Here is a 20,781-nt window from a genome sequence, read left to right as displayed (position 1 = left end):
GAATGCTGGTCAGCTGACAAACTGCTATCAATGACCTTATGGAACATTAACCATCTTTTGTCTGACTATTGATAAGTTTACCAATAAGTGTCCCATTCAGCTTCAGAGGTCACCTGACTAATTCTGCTTTTCATCACTCCAGTGGTGCACAAAAGGAGGCTTAAAGCTGTCTCAGACAGGCAGGTGCAGGAGAGTCTGCAGCTCGTATAAACCCAGCATATCAGCTATCCATTAGCTACTCCCCCATCTCAGAGGTAGGTGGAATGGAGGAGGTAGAATGGGGTGGGAGGGGCTGGAACACACAGCACTCCACAGGACTGCCCCAGCTAGCATTTCTTAGAGTAGCCTCTCAGGCTGCTTTAAGGTACATGGGGTGAGGGGGAGGGGCATTTCAGCCCCAGGATCAGGGGCACAGAATGGTGACTTATAGCACAATCCTTACCACTCTGCTTATGCTCTGAACAGCTCAGAACCTAGACCACAAAGTAACTTATTGCAGGATAAAATTATTTTTGAGATTGATGCCCTGGCAGTGCCTCAGGTGTAGAAGCATTTCTTCCCCTCTGCTATAGCATCTAAAGTCTTGGAATATTTCTGGGAGGAATGTGAAGAGCATGGTAAATATGGATGTTTTGTCTTGGTTGTGGAGTCAAGTATTCATGCTTCACAGATAAATTTACTCTGATTCACATGGCACTGTTTGCCTTTGTGGGGAGAGCTGTGTTTAGGGGAGAGAAATGCAAGGTCTTCTTTGCTTGGGTTTCATGTAGTTTTGCCTACAGAGGTCATGGCTATCCTGGGGAGGTTTGGGCTATGACATGAAAAGTGGACCCATGTCCTTCCTAGTTGATAAGATCTAACTGGGAAATACTCAAGACCATTCCTGGAATGGAATGGGATGTTGACCCCTTGGTCTCCTAAAGGGAAGCATTGACAAATAACTCCTAGTCCCTTTGATCATTCTTTACTGTCTCTGGGTCCTCATAATTATGCCAGTTATTACCCTCTCTAATCTCCTTTTCTGAGGGAAGATTGTTGAGAAGGCTGTGGCGAGGCAGTTCTGGATATAAAGGAGTCCACAGATTTCCATGACTTCATTTTGGTTTTAGCTTGGGTATGGTATAGAGAGACTGCACTAGTCTCTTTGGTCAGTCCCCTTCTGGGATGTATGAAGATCATATCAACGATCGTTCTTTCAGACCTAGGAACTAAAAATACAAGTACTTAATGGTGAAAGGCTGACTATGAGGTATAGCTCACACATCTGCAGATTCCAACAGAGAAGACAACGTTTCTCTTGAGAGGCTATGGTTTTTCCTCTGCAAGAGGATCCAGAGGGATATGTTGAGCAATGCTCATATGTCCCAAGGGCACACTCAGGTATGGTTGTATAGGAATTATTCTGTCACCCCTCTTGATCAATGTATAAGAATGCCAATCTGGGAAATCTGTTTGGGTTACAATGTCAACAGATTGCAGATGAAAGAGCCGTGTTCTCAACAAGGGGTACAAGTACCCCGGGGGTACACAGAGGTCTTCCAGGGGGTACATTAATTCATTTAGATATTGGACTAGTTTTATAACAGGCTACATAAAAAGCACTAGCGAAGTCCGTACAAATTAAAATTTCATACAGATAACTTTATACTGCTCTAAATACTATACACTGAAATGTAAGTACAATATTTATATTCCAATGGATTTATTTTATAATTATATGGTAAAAGTGAGAAAGCAAGCAATTTTTCAACAACAGTGTGCTGACACACTTTTGTATTTGTATGTCTGATTGTGTAAGCAAACACACCTCACTTGAAGGCTAATTTGAAGGCATGAGACAAAGATCAGACTCCTGAAAGGGATACAGTAATCTGGAAAGGTTGAGAATCACTACTAGCCCTGGATAGTTGCAACTGTCTATCTCTGAACATCTAAGCAAACATTTTGAACCGCTAGAAATCAAGGATTGATCCTGTACCCATTAAAGTCAATAACATTTCCATCAACTTCAGTGGGTACAGGATTGAGCCAAGAGAAAGATTCCAGTAGACCCAGGTGAAGACAATTTGCGTATTTAAGTGAAGTTCTAGGGAAGACCCGGGTAATTACATAACTGGGGAATGTTCTAAAACAGGGGTTCTCAAACTTCATTGCACTGTGACCCCTTTCTGACAACACAAGTTATGCTAGGACTGCAGGAGTGGAGGACCAAAGCCTGAGCCTGCCTAAGCCCCGTCACCCTGGGGGAAAAAGCGGTGGCAAAGCCAAGCCCCACCTCCCCAGGCCAGGAGACCAAAGCCCAAGACCTCAGCCCCAGGCAGGGGGCCTGTAACCTGAGCCCTACCGCCCAGGGCTGAAGCTTTAGGGCTTGGGCTTTGGCCCTAGGCGCCAGCAAGTCTAAGCCAGCCCTGGCGACCCCATTAAAACAGGATTGTGATCCCTTTGGGGTCCTGACCCACAGTTTCAGATCCATGATAAATCTAAACACTAACTAGAGACAGAATGAGGGGACACAAACTATTTTTAATTTAAATGCCACCACCATGGATTTACCCATACTGAATTTATACAGCTAGTGAATGAGACCGTTTTGCTAGGGATGTAGCAGAAAGGAGTTCATGTGGTGGAGGACAATGGCTGTGGATATAGTTTACCTGGTTTTTGGGGAAAAAATTTGATAGGACATTTAAAAAAAACAAACAAACAAAACAAAAAACTGAAGTGAACTACCATACTTGGGTTGATGAAGAATCGGTTCTTCTACTGAAGACAGCGTTTACAAGAGAAAGCAATTTAGATTGGGCAGGGTGAAAAATGCAATACTAGGAGGATCAGTTTTGTTCGATATATACCAAAGATCCACATTAAGTAAGCGATTAAATTTACAACGGATACACCTCTTACTCATGCACATCTTTTTGTAAATCAGAGAGATACCTGAATAGTCTAGGAGCAGGTACCAATAGGTAGTTTGTGCCTCAAAAAGAAAGACAGTCTTGTGGTTAAGACACTGGACTAGAATTCAGAAGATCAAAGATCAGAAGATCATTTCCCAGCTCTGCCATAGACTTCCCATGACAGTGTAAGTACATCATATAATCTCGGTGTCTCAGGTCCTTATCTGAGAAATTGGGATAATTCAGCTTCCTTTCTCCCACTCCTTTTCGGTCTTATTTAGATAGATTGTAAGATCCTCGAGGTAGGGGCTGTCTCTTAATATTTGTACAATATAGATTACAATGAGACTTCAATCATGGTTGGACCTCTAGGCTCTACCAGAATACATATAATAATAATGAAATTCAATACAGAGAAATGGAAAGACCTACAAAGATGTTTTGACAAGGAGTTAACTCTCCAACTAAATTCTACTCTCATTTTCTAATTAAATACAAAGAACTACCAAGGAAATTATATTGTGGGGTTACAAGTGCTAACCCAGAGGCGGAGACCATATGAGGAGAAGATTCTTGTATGCTCCTTTCATTCTAAAATGTCCTAGTAACAATAAACTGAAAATGCTTATTTAAAAAAATAAATAAAAAAAATCTCAAAATTAGATTCCTACAAGATAATTAGCAACTGTCACTAATCCGATAAAATGATTTTCAAAACAACACCTCTGATTAAAATGTGCTTAGTTCACCAAAATGCAGGATCACTTTGCCCATAGCTCAGATTTAGCAAACAAATCCCCAAATTAAACTTTTTTAGTCTGAGCTTTTGGTTTTACAAGGTTTATTAAGACAACACTGTGGGGTCATGCTCAGACTGATAATTCAGCCTTATGGGATGTGCAAGCCCCAGAAAACGCAGCAGGGAAAGGATCAGCTTGATGCACAAGGTCTGCTCTGGGTGTGGGAGCCTCATGTAAATCACTTCCTCCCTCCTGAACGCTGCTGTTCTATTCTCATCCCTGCCAACCTCAGTAGGTCTATGATGAAAACCCTTGTGTGGCTTCAGCCAGCAGCGGGTAGGGGAAAGGAATATATCCAGCCAGTTTTCGCAGCAAGTCACTTCTCACCCCAATCACTTGCTGCCGCGCAGACTTGCCAAGTCCCCATCCTCACCCCGACGACTGCATTGTGACAGATTCTCATTACAGAAAAGGGGAGCTCCTTCTTGACTGTCACATACGTGAGGTGAAGAAATAAGTGAGCAGACAGGTTCCCCCACCCCTTATTTTTCCCCCGAGTCAACATTATTCCCATGATCGACCCTGCCAAACAGCAACAGAGCTGGGAAAAGTGAAGCCTTATCCTCAACTGGTGGAAATCAGCACAGCTCAACCAACTTTGGTAGAGCTATGATAATTGACATCAGCTGAGGATCAAGTCCATAAGACCCTGGAAAGGAAGCAGTTCTGTGCATCTCTGAAAGCTCATTTCTCCATTAGAGCTTAAAAGCATAAATATAATAATCCCGTTAAAGACAATCAGGCTAGTGTACCTTTAAAAGTTTCTCTCTTTGCATTGCTAGTTTGAGTTTTTCATGGAGCTGATCAAAAGTTAGATTAGGGCAGGTGTCATTTCTCCAGGCTTCACTATCTTCAGACACTAGAATGCGGCCATGTGCGCTACCTGTAAAATAAAAACAGCTCTCTGAGCAACACTGCATTTTTTTCCACCCACCAACCATGTTAGGATTTTTTTTTTAAAATGCATCATATGAATTTGGTATTTTCACTGGGCCAAGTATCACTGCAGATACATATTAAGTTGATTTTAGTTTCCTTTATTGGACCTAGTATTAATCCAACAGAGGCCCAATTCTGCCCTCAAATCTCAGACGGATGAGCAAATCCAACAATAAACATATTCTTGAAAATAAAAACATCAGCTTTGCTGGCATTTGTGAAAAGGAAAAACATTAGACTAGTGTGAATAAATAAATAAAATATTCACAAGAGTGCTTTTACTGAAAGAGTTTTAATGGCCATTTTGCAAACTTTATTTCCATCATGTGTAGAATTGATTCAGAGAATTAAGAATGTTCACTGACCATTTGAACAGAAAGAGCAACTCCTGTTTATAAAGCTTAAGTAACCCAATAAGTTAACAAAAGAGTGCCATGTAACTTAGCTGACCCATCACACAACATAAAAAGTGAACACCTATTGTACCCAGTTCTAGAAAAAACTATAGGCTAAAACTTGCTCACACAAATTATTCAAACAATTGTAATAAATATTCATAAAAATAAATCGTTATCTGCAAACAGGATATTTGTTACTACAATTAACAACTCTACTCACCTAAAGTCCATTGGCTTCAATGTGAACAAGCTGTACATTTTTTTAAAAAAAAAAAACTTCAGTTTCTTCTCGAAGAACAAACAAAAAGGTTTCCAAAGATTTTTCATTTTATAAACAAGATTTGAAAATGCAAAAGTATGTTAAGACTATTTCCATGTGAACTTGATGATCACTTTAGATAAGCTATTACCAGCAGGACAGTGGGATGGGAGAGGGTATTGTTTCATGGTCTCTGTGTGTATATAATGTCTACTGCAGTTTCCACGGTATGCATCCGATGAAGTGAGCTGTAGCTCACGAAAGCTCATGCTCAAATAAATTGGTTAGTCTCCAAGGTGCCACAAGTACTCCTTTTCTGTGTGAACAGAAGTAGTTATTTCCCTTAAGCATAGCATTACCGCAGAGTCCTTTTGTGGATACATATTGTAGAATCTGAAGCAATACACAAGTCAAAACTATTCTGCAGTACAATACATGATTAAAGGAAAGACATATAAAGCACACAAATTAGAGTACGTACCTTTGTTAGCATTCACAGGAGCCAACTGTGATTTAAGTTTTGTAATCGTACTTTTCTGAAACGCTATCTGTTCCTGCTGTTCAGATATTTGCTGCTTATAGCTATCTATCTGAAAATACAATAATTTAATTAGCATTAGTCTTATTTTGTTTTGATTAAAGGCTTCAATTTTAGCAGATACAGTTTATCAGCTTTCTTTTTGGGATGCCTGCGGCTGCAATTTGTGCACAGAAACGTGACAGTTTTCACCTGTGACACGTCTAATTTTAAGTCTGTACTGATTGGAAAAAGGTAAACTACTAGATAAAACAAGATTGCTGTAACTCTTGGTTAACAGTGATGGTAGTAAATGTCAGGATAACGTTTATACGGGAGGCAATTTTCAGTCATAACCACAAATTAAAATGTGTTTTAAAATTAGGATTTGGATATTTATTTATTCTTTCACAGAATCTGTTAGTTACCCCAGTTATATCTATATAGGACTCTATCAATTTAACTTTTCAGGAAATAAATCTAAATGTCTAAGTAAAGATATTAATTTTTTCAAACTTAATTTGAAACAGTATTATAGTTCCACTCCCCATACCTGATGTTTGCTGTTTAACTAAAAAAAACAAACAAACCAGGAATAAATATACACGTCTATATTTAATACATCAAACTGCGTGTCTTTGCTAACTTTGCCTTCCAAGGCTCCTGGAAGAGGGATGGGGAGAAGGCCCAACTAGCAAAGAAAAGAATAGCTGCTCAATGTTATTCTTCATCCAACTTTGCCTGATCTTTTCCCCTAGCTTGACCTGCCCTGTTAGAACCTAGAAGGCCACGGAGCTACTCCAGGTAGATGAATATTGGCCAGCCAGTTAACTGAACAATCAGCTACCATTCAGGTAGCTGAACAACAAGAATATTAAAATATATACATGATGACACTAGCCCATTCTTGATGGCACAACACTAATAGTGCTGAAGTTATGGGAGAAAACTTGTGAAATTCTAAGAAGAAAGTTTTAGGAGGATTATTTGAATTTTTACTGAAATTATGATACACATTACTCTACAGAGAGTGGGGGCAAGATTTGTTTAATGAGTTACTTCACTGTTATTGTACTTCATGTTATTGTACTACTGTATTGGAAGCCTCACAGAGTTAAGAGGACTTACTGAAAAGTCGCACTTGTCCATACATCAAGAATAAACCTACAATCTGACTAAAGGTTACTCTGAAAGGCCAAGTAATTGTTGCAGTGAGAGCATTAAAAAAAAAAAAAAAAAAAAGTGATCATAGAGCAGTACACTCCAGCAACTATAAAAGACCTCAGGAAGCAGAAAAATCACTGAAAACCAAATTGAAAATGTACAACAGCAATGTCTTGTCAACACTTCTGTACAGAGCACAGACATGACAGCTAAAACAGACAGAAGAGAAGATGCTTTTGACAGCCAGTGTGCACAAATTATTCTTTGAGTCAGATGGCAGCAACAAGTTACCAACTAGAAGATCTGCATGACAACCAACTATCCATCTGTACCAAACACCATCTGGCCAAGAAGACTCTGGCTTCTGTGTGTTTGACATGGCTCCCAACTCTAGAGACTGGTAAAACAAGTGGCCTACCAGTAACTTCAGTAAACTGTTAACAACAAAATGATGGACAAGCCAACAAAGTGCTAAGGCTATGGAGTGAACAGAGAAAGAGGAAGGAAACATTAGAGCAAGCAACATATGTAGGTCATCCAAAACAAACAAACAAACAAACAAAAACTCATGTTTGGTAAAAACCTGTAGTTTCTATAGGTTGACTTCCCTTAGGAAATACTTTTACCTTTAATGGTTCTTTTCTGCAGTCAGAGACTCTGATTGCTGAAGGTTGATTAGGGCAAAGACAAGTTATTATGAACACTTTATGGAAGATCTGTGTATTGCTTGTCTCTAAGCAAAAGAGAAATGCACAACAAAATCCCATAGAAATTTGTTTCCATCACTGTAGAATACTCACAGTCTCACCCATTTGTTCCTTATGTTCCAATTTTCCACTGAGCTTTAGAAAGGCTGTTCCATAAGCATGTATTTATTTTCTTGTTTTGAATGCAGCATATGTATCCAAAGAGGACAAAATTAAGTTTATAATTTAGCAATTAATTTCAAAGAACGCAGAGTTAGAGTTTAGGAGCTTCTCAGTTGTGTTGAGAGAGCGAGAGCCCCAGTCCAGAACAGCAAATAGCTTGCGGGTAAGGCACGCAGCTAGCATGCGGGTGACCCAGGGTTCAAGCATCTGGTCTTTGACTCAGGCAGAGAATGCACTTGAACTGAGGTCTCCCACATCCAAATAAGTGCTCTGAGCACCAGACTATTCTGCGGTAGGACTATTTTTGGGGAGGCGGTAGGGAGGGTTACTGGATTTCAGAATAAAGTGTGCTCTCTGGCAAACACTCTCTTACCCCTAACTCCATTACTTCCTCTCTCTGAACTGTAAGTTAATTTAGGACCCATGTTGCTCCAGACAGGCCCGCACCATAGTGCCTCCATTGAACTGTGTGTGAACTGATGAACAATGGAGTCTCTCATTCAAGAGCAGGATTTGAAATGCTCTAGAGACCCCTGTGTGCTAGGCAGTATCACAAAGCCACAAACTGCTGCTTTTGCAGAGTATTGGACTGCATGTGCGGCTAGCAGCTCCAGACAACTCATGGAAATGTTGTTGGGTCCAACATGATGGTTGAAATATATCCTTGTAAATGCTTGTTCACATCATTCCAAAATCCTGAAAAACCCAAAATGCTACAAACTGTTCAGAATCTTCCTTGAACCTCCCTCTTCACTGCTTCATTGTTGGATAAAAGGATACAAGTATACAGTTTGATTCCTGTATTTTAAAAAGTGGTAATATTAAAACAACTTGTAAGTTAATTAAAAATACTTATGACAGAAACTATCTTTCTGTGTGCTTGTACAGCATCTAGTACAGTGACCAAAGACCCCAATATCTCAATTATTAATAACTTATAAGGCACATCTGTGTGTCAGGTAAGTAACAATATAAATAACTGTCTGAAAGACCTTCAGATTTCCCTATCAATTTGTTGTAACATAAGAGTAAGATAAATTAGATTTAATATTTTCCATGAAAGATGCTGTCTACAAAGATACATTTACATTTTTAAAGAGCTCCCTGATTATCTTCCGGAGACACCTTTCCCACACCTAAAACCACCTCAGAATTACAAATAAAAGATTAAAGACATGCCAGATGATACACACACATATTGGGAGTTTCTTCCCCACACCATAATGTGCTATTCTTTGATTTAGTGGTTTGGTTTTTTTAATTGCAATTTCCATCTTTAACAAGATGCACTGAAATTTCAGTTGCTGAAGTAAAGCAAAACTGAAGTCTCCACATTTACTTTGATTCTCAACAGAATGGATAGCTTTAAAAACAAAACCAACACATACTTTTTGCTGCAGTTCTGTCACAGCATGGTCTTTATCCATGCATGCCTGTCGAAAGGCTTCATAAGCTTTATTAAGCTGCTCTCCAATATTTTTATCCATACTTCCCAGCACTGTCTCATCACTGAAAAGATGGACAAATTAACAGACCTGAAAAGTGATCAGAAAAAAAAAGGATAGTTAATTAACAAAGGTAAATTTGAGAGACAAGGTGAGTGAGGGTAATATCTTTTATTGGATCAACTTCTGTTGGTGAAAGAGACAAGCTGTCGGGCTACACAGAGCTCTTTTTCAGGATTAGGGAAGGTACTCTGAGTGTCACAGCTAAATACAAGGTGGAACAGATTGTTTAACATAAGTAGTTAGCACATATTCCAAAAAAAGGGACCATGCAAAGTAGAGTGACCCGTTAACACCTCTGCAGTGATAGGACCAAAAAAAAAAAAAAAAAAAAAAAAGGGTGTGTGTGTGTGGTTAGTGGGTTACAGATTGCTGTAATAAACCATAAATCCAGTGTCTTTGTTCAGTCCATGATTTTTAGTGCCTAGCAGAGTTATGAATTTAAACTCCCAGGCTCATCTTTTGAAAGTGTTGTGCAGGTTTGAAGATTAGGACTGATAGATCACTTTATATCGGACTTCTTTGTGAAAAAAGTGTTCACCCACAGGTGATGGGATGTTTGTGTCTTTTATGGTTTTCCTGTGTGACAATAACTACGCTCTCGAATGAACTCACACGGAAAAATGAAAAAAGACAAAAACATCCCATCACCTGTGGGTGAACACTTTTCACAAAGCCATCACTCTCTCTGACCTATCAGTCCTCATCCCCAAAGGAAACCTGCAGAACACTTTCAGAAGATACGCCTGGGAGCTTAAATTCCTAATTCTGCTAGGTACTAACAAAGACACTGGATTTATGGCTTATTAGACTATTCTGTAACCAACTAACCTCTCCTTCCCCTTTTTGTCCCATCACTGCACAGGTGTTAACAGCACATATTCAAGGTGGAGAGTGGCCAAACTACTTATACTAATCAATCTGTTCCACCTTGTATTATTAAACTGAGACATTCACAGTACCGTTCTTCTTCCCTGTTGAGCTCTGTGTAGCTTGAAATCTTGTCTCTCTCATCCACAGAAGTTGGTGCAATAAAAGTTATTACTCCACTCACCTTCTCTCTCTAATATCCTGGGACTAACACTGCATACAAAAGGTAAATTTGTAATTTTATCATGTCACGTAACAACTTTGCATCAATCAAGTACATGGGACAAATTATCAAAATCACCCAGTGTTATGAACTATGCATGGTCCTGCCCATGCAAACACTTAGGGTGTAAGTGTGGGCCTGAATCAAGGCTTAATGAAGTCAGTTTGGCTTTGGTTCAAGCTATATATGCACATGCGTAGTGCCACTGTGTTATTCATGTTTAAGTGTTTGCAAGACTGAGTGATTGTTGAAATCAGAAAGTTGATGATATACAACACACAAAAGCGTTGAGGATTTTAATGATTATTCAACTGTCCAACCACCAGAAAGTTTTCCATTATGGAACAGAAAAATAAATAAATAAAAATCACCACGTAAACAATAGCACATGGACACATCCCTTTCCTGTCATATCTAACACTACAATGAATTTCAGAACACCTTTTATCTACAGCTTAACAATACCAAGCAGTGAAATCTAGCAAAAAAACCTCGGACCTGCTGTATTAATTTAGATGGAATAAGTGGGTCAGAGGTGTTAACATTCAAAGGTGTTAAACAAGGTCTGGGGTTTTTGGTGTACAGAGATTTCAGTCTGCTGAATGCCATGACAAATACGCCATTGACATTTTCTAAACCATTTATTAAAGATACAGAAAAGTAGTAAAAACAGTTAAAGCATTTGAAGTGTAAAATATTAAGTAAGGCTTTTATTTTAACAACATTCTTGTTCCCTTTAGCTGGAGAGCCTTAGAAGAAAAGAGAGTCTCTGGTTGACAGTCTTTTAGAAGGTATTAAAGATTGTAATAATTGTCTCTTTGGGTAAAAGAGAAGTTAGTTGGCATAAGCTGGAGCTGTTGCTGCTAAAATCCAATCCTGTTTCATTTTAGGTGGTGTTTGGGATTCAGTTGGAGCTGGTAGACGTGGCAATATCATCTGGAGCCCTCGCGCGGGCCTGAGCTGGTCATGACATCCCTCAGGATTAAGATAAAGACGGTCTGGGGTCCCAGGTGATGGGGGTGGGGAGAACAGAAGGGAGCAGCAGCCGCCACGATGGGGAAACTTGTTCCAGTAGCCTCTATTTGTTTCCTGCCCCATTTTATTTAAGGGCTTAAAAAGGGTGTGATGGGTGGAATAGCCCATCTCCTCATTATATGTCAACCACTTAGGTCTAATATGACACAGCAGTTTTGGCTTATTAATTTCCAGACTTGTATTTCCTTGTTTACAAAATCTGACATGTTTAACAGTCTGACATATTATTAAGCTTTGTTGTTTGTACTAATCTAGTTTCTGTTGGTTTTCTTGCACCTATTTTTAATCAACATTCTTTATTGAAAATAAAGATCTACTTTCCATGGTAAATGCAAAAAAACCAGGCAAAAGTTATAGACCAATTGTCACAACAGACCTTTCTCCATATATTGGGATGTGTAACTGGAGGGGCTGGAGGGTCAGGGGTTAGACAACTCTGATTACTTTAAAGAGGCACACCTGAGAGGAATCAAGTGATTTCCCCTACAAACAGTAACTGGCAGCTGCAATGATAAGATGTAGTTTGTTCAGGAATGAGAGACTGCTAGGAGTGAGCAGGTGCAAACAGAAGATTGGGACTAAGACTCCAGCCAGGTAGGGCTTCATAGTGGCCTGCCAAAGCAGGAAAGGCCTGGGAGGGGTAACAGAAATGTGTTTGGTAGAGTTTGAGTTAATCTTCTGTGAATAAACCCAGACCCCCAGGAAGAGTATTTTGAACATACACTTCTTCTGTGTAATGGACCCTGAAGAGGGGAGAAACAGAGGCAGGGTACTGCAGAGTGACCTCTGGCCATAAGGGGGTTCTCTGGAGGCAGCCAATTCTGTTACAGGATGTCTATTGTATATAATGAACAGCTCCAATACCAATTCTTAGAGCTGAAAATCAGTGACCCCTCCTCCTGCAAACACAACAGTTTCCAGGACACAACTAGGGCAGATTTCTATTTCAGACAGAATGAAACATAATGCCATAAATCTTCTGCTTTGACATTTATTAATAATTATTATTTTTATTAAAGGAAAACTTATGTTCCTGAAGCTTGTGGAGGAATCTGGATGTAGTCCTAGAGAGGGTGAGCCAGGAAAAGGGGAACAGGGATGTGCATCTTCCCACCACTGAACCTTTGGTGGGAAATCCACCAAAAACTGCACTTTGAAGTGGTTAGTGTTTTTTGGGGGGGTTTCTTTTGTGGCATGCCCTCCATGCAGTAGAACCTCAATAAGGGGTGGTTGTTTTAGAGAGACAGTGGTGGGTCTTTGCTGCGAGACTCCATTTGAGCAGCGCAGCAGGCCTCTACACCGATGCCCCTGGCTTGGGGAAGAAAATCGGATCCTATGGTTTTGAGGGTTAGGCCAGTTGTCTTCCACTAAATTCATGTTAATGAGGTGGCTGGAATGACAGCTATTGCTACAGGAATTATGACATGAAAATTAAAACTTAATTTCAAATGAATTGGAAATCAGAAGATGCACCTGAGTCACTGTTTATTGTTTCTATCTAAATACAGTTTATAATCAGAACACCCACATTCAGCATGACCATGACTTAACAGCGTTTCTCCTACTACAGCACTTTTCTAACATTCTTTTTAGATGTTAAAGAGTGAGCTTAGGTAAACTTTAAATGAAACTTCAGTTCAGTAACACAGAAGCGGAAGTATTATTGTAGAACACAATCCCTGCTACATCAAAGCAATTCTGCTCCTGGTAAACTTCAAAGCAAGGAGACTTAGGGGGAGATAAGGCAGAATACCCAAGGTAATCTTTCATACTAGAAATGTTTCAAACAAACAATTTATGCTTTATATAAGGCTTTTATTAGGGAAAAATCATAAAGTTCCTTATCTTCCTAATAGAAGAATAGAAAACAGTCTGGCTTTACAGATGTGAAACTAGTAAGATGACAAGAGGAAGACATCAGTATGGGAATTTTTAGTAACATATGACCATCTAAGCTATGCTACCATGGAAAGAAAACAGTACATTTATATAAATTGAATGGGATACTAGTTTAGAACTGTACAAGTTAGCAGGCTGAAAAGGTGACATATGCTTTGGCCATCTATATTCTTGTGTTTATATACACAAGAATATATACAAGACCTGAAAAGGGAGGATAGAACATGCATGGATGCATGCGACTGTGATAAGTAGAATCACAATTCTGTGATTATTCCTTGGTGAGCAACCAGCAACAAAGTGGACAGTTTAATTAGTGCTGCAGTCCTTTATGGGGGAATGCTTGTAGTCTTATCAGGAAAGGAATTAAGTACAAGTAGATGTGGGACCAAATTTTCCAACAGGGCTCAGCGCACACAAAAAAAATCTCAAATTTTCAAAAAAAATCTCAGCTCCCAGTTAGACAACTAAATAAAGTAGGCAAACTTTCAAAAGCAATCAGCTGCTCTCCTTGTTCTTAATAAGAGATGCTGGGTTTTGAATGCTTTAAGACTGTTACAATTGTGGGTGTTGAGCCCTTCTGAAAATTCTGGCCATATTGGCTAAGTCCTCAGCTGGTTTAAACTGGCATAGCTCCATTAAGTTAAAGAACCACAGTGTTTTACACCAGCCAAAGAACTTGGCTCAGTATTTTTAAGACCGTTATATTTGTGTCCTATCAGCTCTGAGAGTCACTCCAACACTGAATATAAATAACATTTCATTACAAATATGCTAACAGGTACAAACACACACATTGTGTTTTGTATCAGAGAAAGGAAATACACATTACATAGCATTTATGGTAGCTCTCTCTTCAAGTTACAATATCACCTACGGTTGTGGTTGCTTCAGCTACCATAGCTAAATAAGGTCAAGGTAGGTCAGTACTTACATAGAAGATAGGAAAAACCCAGGTGCTGCAGGAAATGGTGTTGGTAATTCAGAAGGTGGCACTACTGCCTCTGAGTCAGTAAATTAACCATTCCCCCAGCATAGTAGTCAGATGTTACACAATTTTTGTATTGATCTAATTTCTTAATTCAGGGGTGTGATCGTTTACTGAAATAGTTCTCAGTGCAATCTCTCCTGTTGACATAGGTATACAAGTATAAAAGTTCCTTATACTAGTACAGCTCTTTCCCCTTCCCATATGGGGAATAAAATACTTTTACACCGATATAGTTGTGTCGATATGGGGGGGGGGTGTATAACTGGTACAGTGAAAGCAGTACAATGTGTGTGTGTGTAGACAAGCCCTCAAACTGCTTCAAGGGTCATCTTTCAGCTGAAGTGTGAACCAGAAACCTTAACTGTTGGTTATGTATCTTGTATCTGTTCTAATTTGTTTTATTTGAACTGTTCTTTTAAATGGAGAGAAGATCTCTTCTCTGCTGTAGAGGCTGTATCTATTTTGTGATCAGATGCATACCAAAGAGGAGAGACTCACTGGGTGCTCCCTTGCTGGGACCTCACTCTTGTTCTCTAGATATAAAATATAGATTAGATTATTGTGTCTGTAAAAGGTATTGGAAGAAAAACAGTATCTGATCATTAAATCTCACAAGTATCTTTCTCAAGAATGAAGGGTGACAACAGCAGTGACCGTGCTCTGTGTGTGTATAATTACATTCTGCCTACATAAACTTCCCACTGTACATGAAGTTGAATAATGTAACACTTCTCTCACTGTTGTGGAGTACTTCTGAGTGCTGTTGAACTGGATGAATTTCAACCCAGAAGTGACTGCACTTTTGTAGCCGGTGAAGCTATTTCTATATACTAGGTTCTGAAGTACTTGCGGATATTTAGGAATAAAAGGCATCATGTGGATGTAAGATTATAATAATACAAGTAGCTAGGAGTGATTGTGGGCTATGATGGGCATCATTGTCCTCCACCAATGCAACATAAGGGCAATGCATACTGCCCCAAGGCATCTTGTGTAATGTACACTATTTCTTCCCCTTCCCAAAAATTAGCAGTCTTCCTCTAAATGGAATAGTTTTCACTGTAGACTCTAGATGGGCAGGCAATTAGCTGCATCACTTACAGGAAGTCAAAAAGGAAAAGCATTGTTAAAAATCAGAATTACTGAAAGTGTGCTCTTATGTTCCTGAAAGGCTGGCACAGGACAATGAAACTGTTTTTATACCTTTTTGTAACTTCCCTCAAGTCACCCAACAGGTTGTTAGGCAAACTGTTGTGAGTTATGTCTTGTACTAAAAAATAATAATAATAGACAACTGGTTTTAATGGAGTTTGAAAGAATTGTGAACAGAAGAAATCTAAGTACAGGAAGATATGGTTTTTAGCTTTAGATGACTCACATTCTGTACAAAAATGAAGACCCTTTAGATTGATTGTTTCCAAAATACCTTTAGCCTAGTCTCTTGCGCAGCATAGTTCATCTAATTCTCTGAGGCAGTAACACAATGACTAGAGATGTTAAGTATTGAGACTTACCATTCAGGACAAAGTATTGAAGGTAGGGGGCCAGGTCAGCCACCGGTGTAAACCAATGTAACACCATTGAAGTCAAGACAACTACAGGGATTTACACCAGCTGAGATTAGTCTCCTTATGTACCGTTTAATATTTAACTAATCACTCAAGTCAGAAGACTAGACAGCACTTAATGAACCCTAGAAAAAAAATCACCTCAGAAATCTTGGCCTTTTGAGGCATCACTCTACCAACACTGATACCTGCTGCTGGGGGAGGACTGAGAAATCTCCCTTGAAGACTCATTCTGGTCTCAAAGCATGAAGGGAAAGGCTATCAAGTAGAGCTAGGCAGGAAACAGTTTGTGTCCAATCCATATTTTTGAGAGAAGATTTCTCATCCTGAATCTTAACAAAACATCACTCTCATTTTCCTTAAAAAAAGCCTTTCAGTCTAACAGACTTAAATTTCTAAATAAAGAGCTGTTTTGAACTGGAAAACTGGAAACTTTAATTCTGAAAGTGTCAAAACAAGACATTTTGACAACATTGATGCATTTCAAAAAGCTTGAGTCAGGAGATTGGTCTGGAATTTGACAATTTTTTTGTTGAAAAAATGCCAATTTGTTGAAACTGACCACTTTTACTATCAATCTTCCCCCCAAATAGTGTTAATGGGAGGTGTCAGAGGAGATGACACAAGGAGGACAAGTCATAAACAGGGCCCTCAAAGATTTAGAGCAAGCATGCACAGTTCTGGATACTTGTCTGATCCTCCAAACTTTGAGTTTATGCCCCCTCCCTTAATTATAATATAATCACAGCACAGAGGGAGCAATACAAAATGCTACATACACCATATGCATCTGTTGTATTGCATTTGCCAAACAGTATCATCTAACAGTGTTAAGTAGCACTTTTACATCCCTGTACAAACTCTGTGATCATGTAATTAAATATTTATTGAAATGCATATGCTGAAGAGGGGGGAGTTAAGGTCTATGTGACATCCATAAGGCCCAATCTTCGCCGGTGAACTGCTGCACCTACATGGAGTCCCAGTTGGGCCTTGGTAAGTATTTCCTGTTTAAATACATAAACAGGATTGTGTAGGTCTGATGACACTGCTCTGCAACAGGATGGTACAATATCATGCAAAATATATTACAATAAGAAATGGCTACATGTATCAGGACTAGTAAGTTATAGTTTTAACAAAACACTGGAAAGTGCTCAGATACCACGGTGACAGGCACAACACCAGACATTATGAGAGAGGAAACAAAAGATACAAGAGCCTATGGCCATCTGCACACATGAGACTCCGACTGATTTCAGTTGTTGAAAGCAGCATGTTCCTTAATGCTGTGCTATGCTGTTCCATTCATAGTACCACTACACTGACAGCCATTCGGCATATTATAAAGAAGTAGAAACAACAACTTAGTTTGTTACTATTTATATATGTATTACTTCATATTCCAGCATACTGATGATGAAGATGTACACCATGAGTGTCCTTGCCAGCAACTTCTCAAAATGTTTAAAAACAAATTTATCAAATTGAGTGTATACACACCCCCTTAATGCTAAAAAGTTCACATCAGAATATTGGTGCCGTTCCAGCAACAAACACTTCTCTACATTTCATCTACTTTTCTATGTAGTTTTCTTCCATGGGAATATTTTTTTAAAATTACTTTGCCACAACCAGACCATCACTGAGAACTGGTGAAGCAGCTGAAGTCATCATTCAAAAAAAGTTGAGGGGTTGTCACTGTAGATGGGCTCTTTTCTCCAAAATGCCTGATTTTACACCACTGCTAGTGAGAGCGGAATCATACCCAAAGCCTCTAGTGCCGTGACTTTGCCTTGTTGTGAACAATGCTGAGGACCTCTGTTCTTAGGTCTTATAAATACAGATTATTGTTACTTTTGATTAATGTTATGGTAGGTTCCTTTAAAAAAAATTAATTGAGCAAAGAAATCACAAGGCAGGCCCCCAGTTCAGGTCCAGAAAAACAGTCGTGTGATGAAATTCCCTCCCCCCATATTTCTTGCAACAGAATTTTCCCCTCATGATCTGAAAAATCTCCCATTCATTCACCCTGTCCCAGCCACCTGTGCTCAGCCCCTGCAGAATAAGCCACCTGTGGAAGCTACCGGAGCGGGGGGAGGAGGGGATCGTTTTGTCCCATGACTGGCTCACAGAGCAGTGAACAAACCCTCCCCGCCCTGGGACCTCTGCGGCCGCTTCTGAACACAGCCCCCGCCTGTCAGCCCCTACAGAACAACTCCTCCCTCGCCCGCGCCTGCCCCAGACAAGCCAAGCAGCCCGCACGTCTCCCTGCCCCGGCAAACCCAAAACAGGGCCCTGGCGGAACTCACGAGCACCTCGAGTCCCCATCCCCCTTTTCCTCCTCCCCAGGCAGGCGCTTCACTTCCGTCTTTCTGTCAGGATCTGCAGGGCGACTGCAGAGCTCCCCCCAGGCAGGCTGCCCTGGTTACCTGTGTGCGAGCTTCAGAGCAGAGGGGGAGAGGGGCACGAGTTGCCCCCAAACCAGGGGGGGGGGAGGGCGGGCGAAGGGCTGAAGGAGACGCAAGCCGACTGTAAATGCGAGAATAAAACGAAGAGGAGCGAGCGGCTGCGGAGCAGCTCGCCGAGTGGCGTCGGGGGCGTGCGGCTGGCCCGCTCAGAGCCCAGCCACAGCCGCAGCTGCGACGCGAAGGACGCGAAGGCCGCTCAGGCCCCGGCCGCTCTGCCCAGCAGGGCAAAGACAACGGCTGAAAAGTGAGTTAAACTTACGAACTCCTCGGGGCTCAGGCGGCGGCACCTCTCCCTGGAGCTGTGCAGGAGCAGACTGCTCTTCGCCAGCCTCGCTCTCTTTAACCCAGGAACCAGCATTTACTTCCTGTGGTGTCCCACACCGGCCCCAGCCCATGTGACAGCGTACGGGCGAGCATCACAGCTCTGCCCTTTCCCCCCAGGTCAGAGGTTACCAGCTGCTGGGTGGTTAAACCAGACATAACTTTAAATGTTAGTAACTGTAGCAAACGGACACTTCGTACTGCAACGTGGACGTTAAAAGATCCCCAGTAGCACTTTCCTTAAGAACAGGAGAAAGACTGTTTCAGTGCCTTTGGCCATCTCTCCTCCATTCACTTTTGTGTAGTACTATGTGCGAATTTTTTGCCTGTTTGTTACCCCCCACTCCCTACCAAAGTGGCTGCACTTTCATGCCCAATGGAGATTATAATACATTACAGTTCCAGAGAGCACCTTTCATCCAAGGATTTGAAAGCATCTTTTGATCCTGTGTATTGGTTTAGGATGACACTAAACTTTTCCACACAATTAATTTAGGCAAATAATTCTGTTTCTCTAAGTTGCACTGCACTGTCGCTTTTTGAAAATAACATTAGAAAATAAGCCAATCATTCATTTCATGTACATGTTAATTATGGATGAACAGTAATCACTCCAGAGCCAAGGTTGCAACTAAGTTCTCATTATAACCTTGAATTGCCTCTGTCCCATATACTGCTCTCTCCAGCTCCTGTAGATCTCTTTTAGGACCTCGGGGGAGGGAAGGAGACTAGACCTGGGAGAAGATCTGGGTCATCCCCCAATCTCCTTCCTCTGGCCTTCCTGATGTCAGCAGGAGGGGAGGATACCCTCCCCCCGGTAAGCCTCAGGAAAGTCATTGGGTCCCATACGTATTCCTCTTGGGAAGCTACCCAGTGACCTTAGGAAGTGAATCAAGGGCCACTCTGACCCACACCATCCCCTGCCCCTCTGAGCCTTGGGAGGCTCATGGAGGCCTACCCTCAGTCTCCCACAAGGTTAGTTGGTCCATGATAAAACAATTTTTACTGATAAGAGGCTGACAACTCTGTTTTGGCCCATTTAGTGCTACTATGGCTATGAAGACAGCTACAAGGAACCTAATTAGTCTTTGAGCCCTCCTCAGGTGAGGCCCTCACAAGCCACCTAAAGCTTGTTAAAGGTTCTCTCCCGTTACAGACCCCTGGACATCTACAAGAAAGGGGGAAGTAGGCCCTCAATTTCCTCCATCGGGGCTTTAACCATCACCAGACATAGAAGGCTCAAATTCTCAAGCAATTTAATTTGGGGGTGGGGGGGTATATCAAGCTTTTTATGGTTTTTTGTTTGTAAAAGTAAAAAAACAAGATTTTTTTTGTACCGATTCAGTCCTGCCACCTATGTCTGTACTTCAGCATTCTGTTCTTCAGCTCCAATTTGTCTGCTCATGAAAATGACCCCAATAAGTAGCTGAAATAACAGAACTCTCCAGCTGCTGTATTCAATTCAAGCTGTGCTAAATTTAGTACAATTTAAGCCACATTAAAAACAGGCTAAGTGTGTCATAAATCAAATAATGTTATCATAGAATCATAGAATATCAGGGTTGGAAGGGACCTCAGGAGGTCATCTAGTCCAACCCCCTGCTCAAAGCAGGACCAATCCCCAATTTTTTGCCCCAGATCCCTAAATGGCCCCCTCAAGGATTGAACTCACAACCCTGGGTTTAGCAGGCCAATGCTCAAATCACTGAGCTATCCCTCCCCATCTGACAACAGTGAAGATAATCCAGTATGTATTCAGCTGGTGTAAATTGTCATAGCGCTATAGATGTCAGTGGAACTATGACAATGTATACCAGATGAACAGCTTCCTCAGGGTATGTGCTGTTGGTTTTACAAGAAACAGAAGTTCTCTGCTCAAACTCTAATACACTCAGTACAAGTTTCATGTTAATTTATTAAAGCTGCCAGAGCAAAAAGTGACAACCATTTAGAATTTTTTTCAATTCATAAGAATGGCCATACTGGGTCAGACCAAAGGTCCATCTAGCACAGTATCCTGTCTTCTGACAGTGGGCAATGCCAGGTGCCCCACAG

The 20,781-nt window shown here is 40.7% G+C and overlaps 1 protein-coding gene across 3 annotated transcripts in view; it reads right to left on the bottom strand.

Moving 5' to 3' along the window:
- TANK (TRAF family member associated NFKB activator) overlaps window positions 1-18,791 on the bottom strand; it is a 35,952-nt gene extending 17,161 nt beyond the window's left edge. For 2 of the 3 annotated variants that reach the window (XR_013347435.1, XM_077829417.1), the window contains exons 1-4: window positions 18,665-18,791; window positions 9,232-9,378; window positions 5,775-5,883; window positions 4,450-4,580 (exon numbers count right to left, since the gene is read on the bottom strand). Coding sequence is in view for 2 of the 3 variants with exons in the window: in XM_077829417.1 (XP_077685543.1) it covers window positions 4,450-4,580; window positions 5,775-5,883; window positions 9,232-9,330 (339 nt within the window). In the remaining variant the exon portion in view is untranslated. The remainder of the gene's footprint in view (window positions 1-4,449; window positions 4,581-5,774; window positions 5,884-9,231; window positions 9,379-18,664) is intronic. The other variant, XM_077829418.1, reaches the window with a different exon arrangement.
- Window positions 18,792-20,781: the final 1,990 nt, after the last annotated feature.

Source organism: Eretmochelys imbricata, chromosome 11, assembly GCF_965152235.1.
Source record: "Eretmochelys imbricata isolate rEreImb1 chromosome 11, rEreImb1.hap1, whole genome shotgun sequence".
In the NCBI taxonomy this organism is placed as follows: domain Eukaryota; kingdom Metazoa; phylum Chordata; order Testudines; family Cheloniidae; genus Eretmochelys; species Eretmochelys imbricata.
Note: the sequence above shows the minus strand (reverse complement) of the source record. Positions and strands in the feature narration are given on the sequence as shown.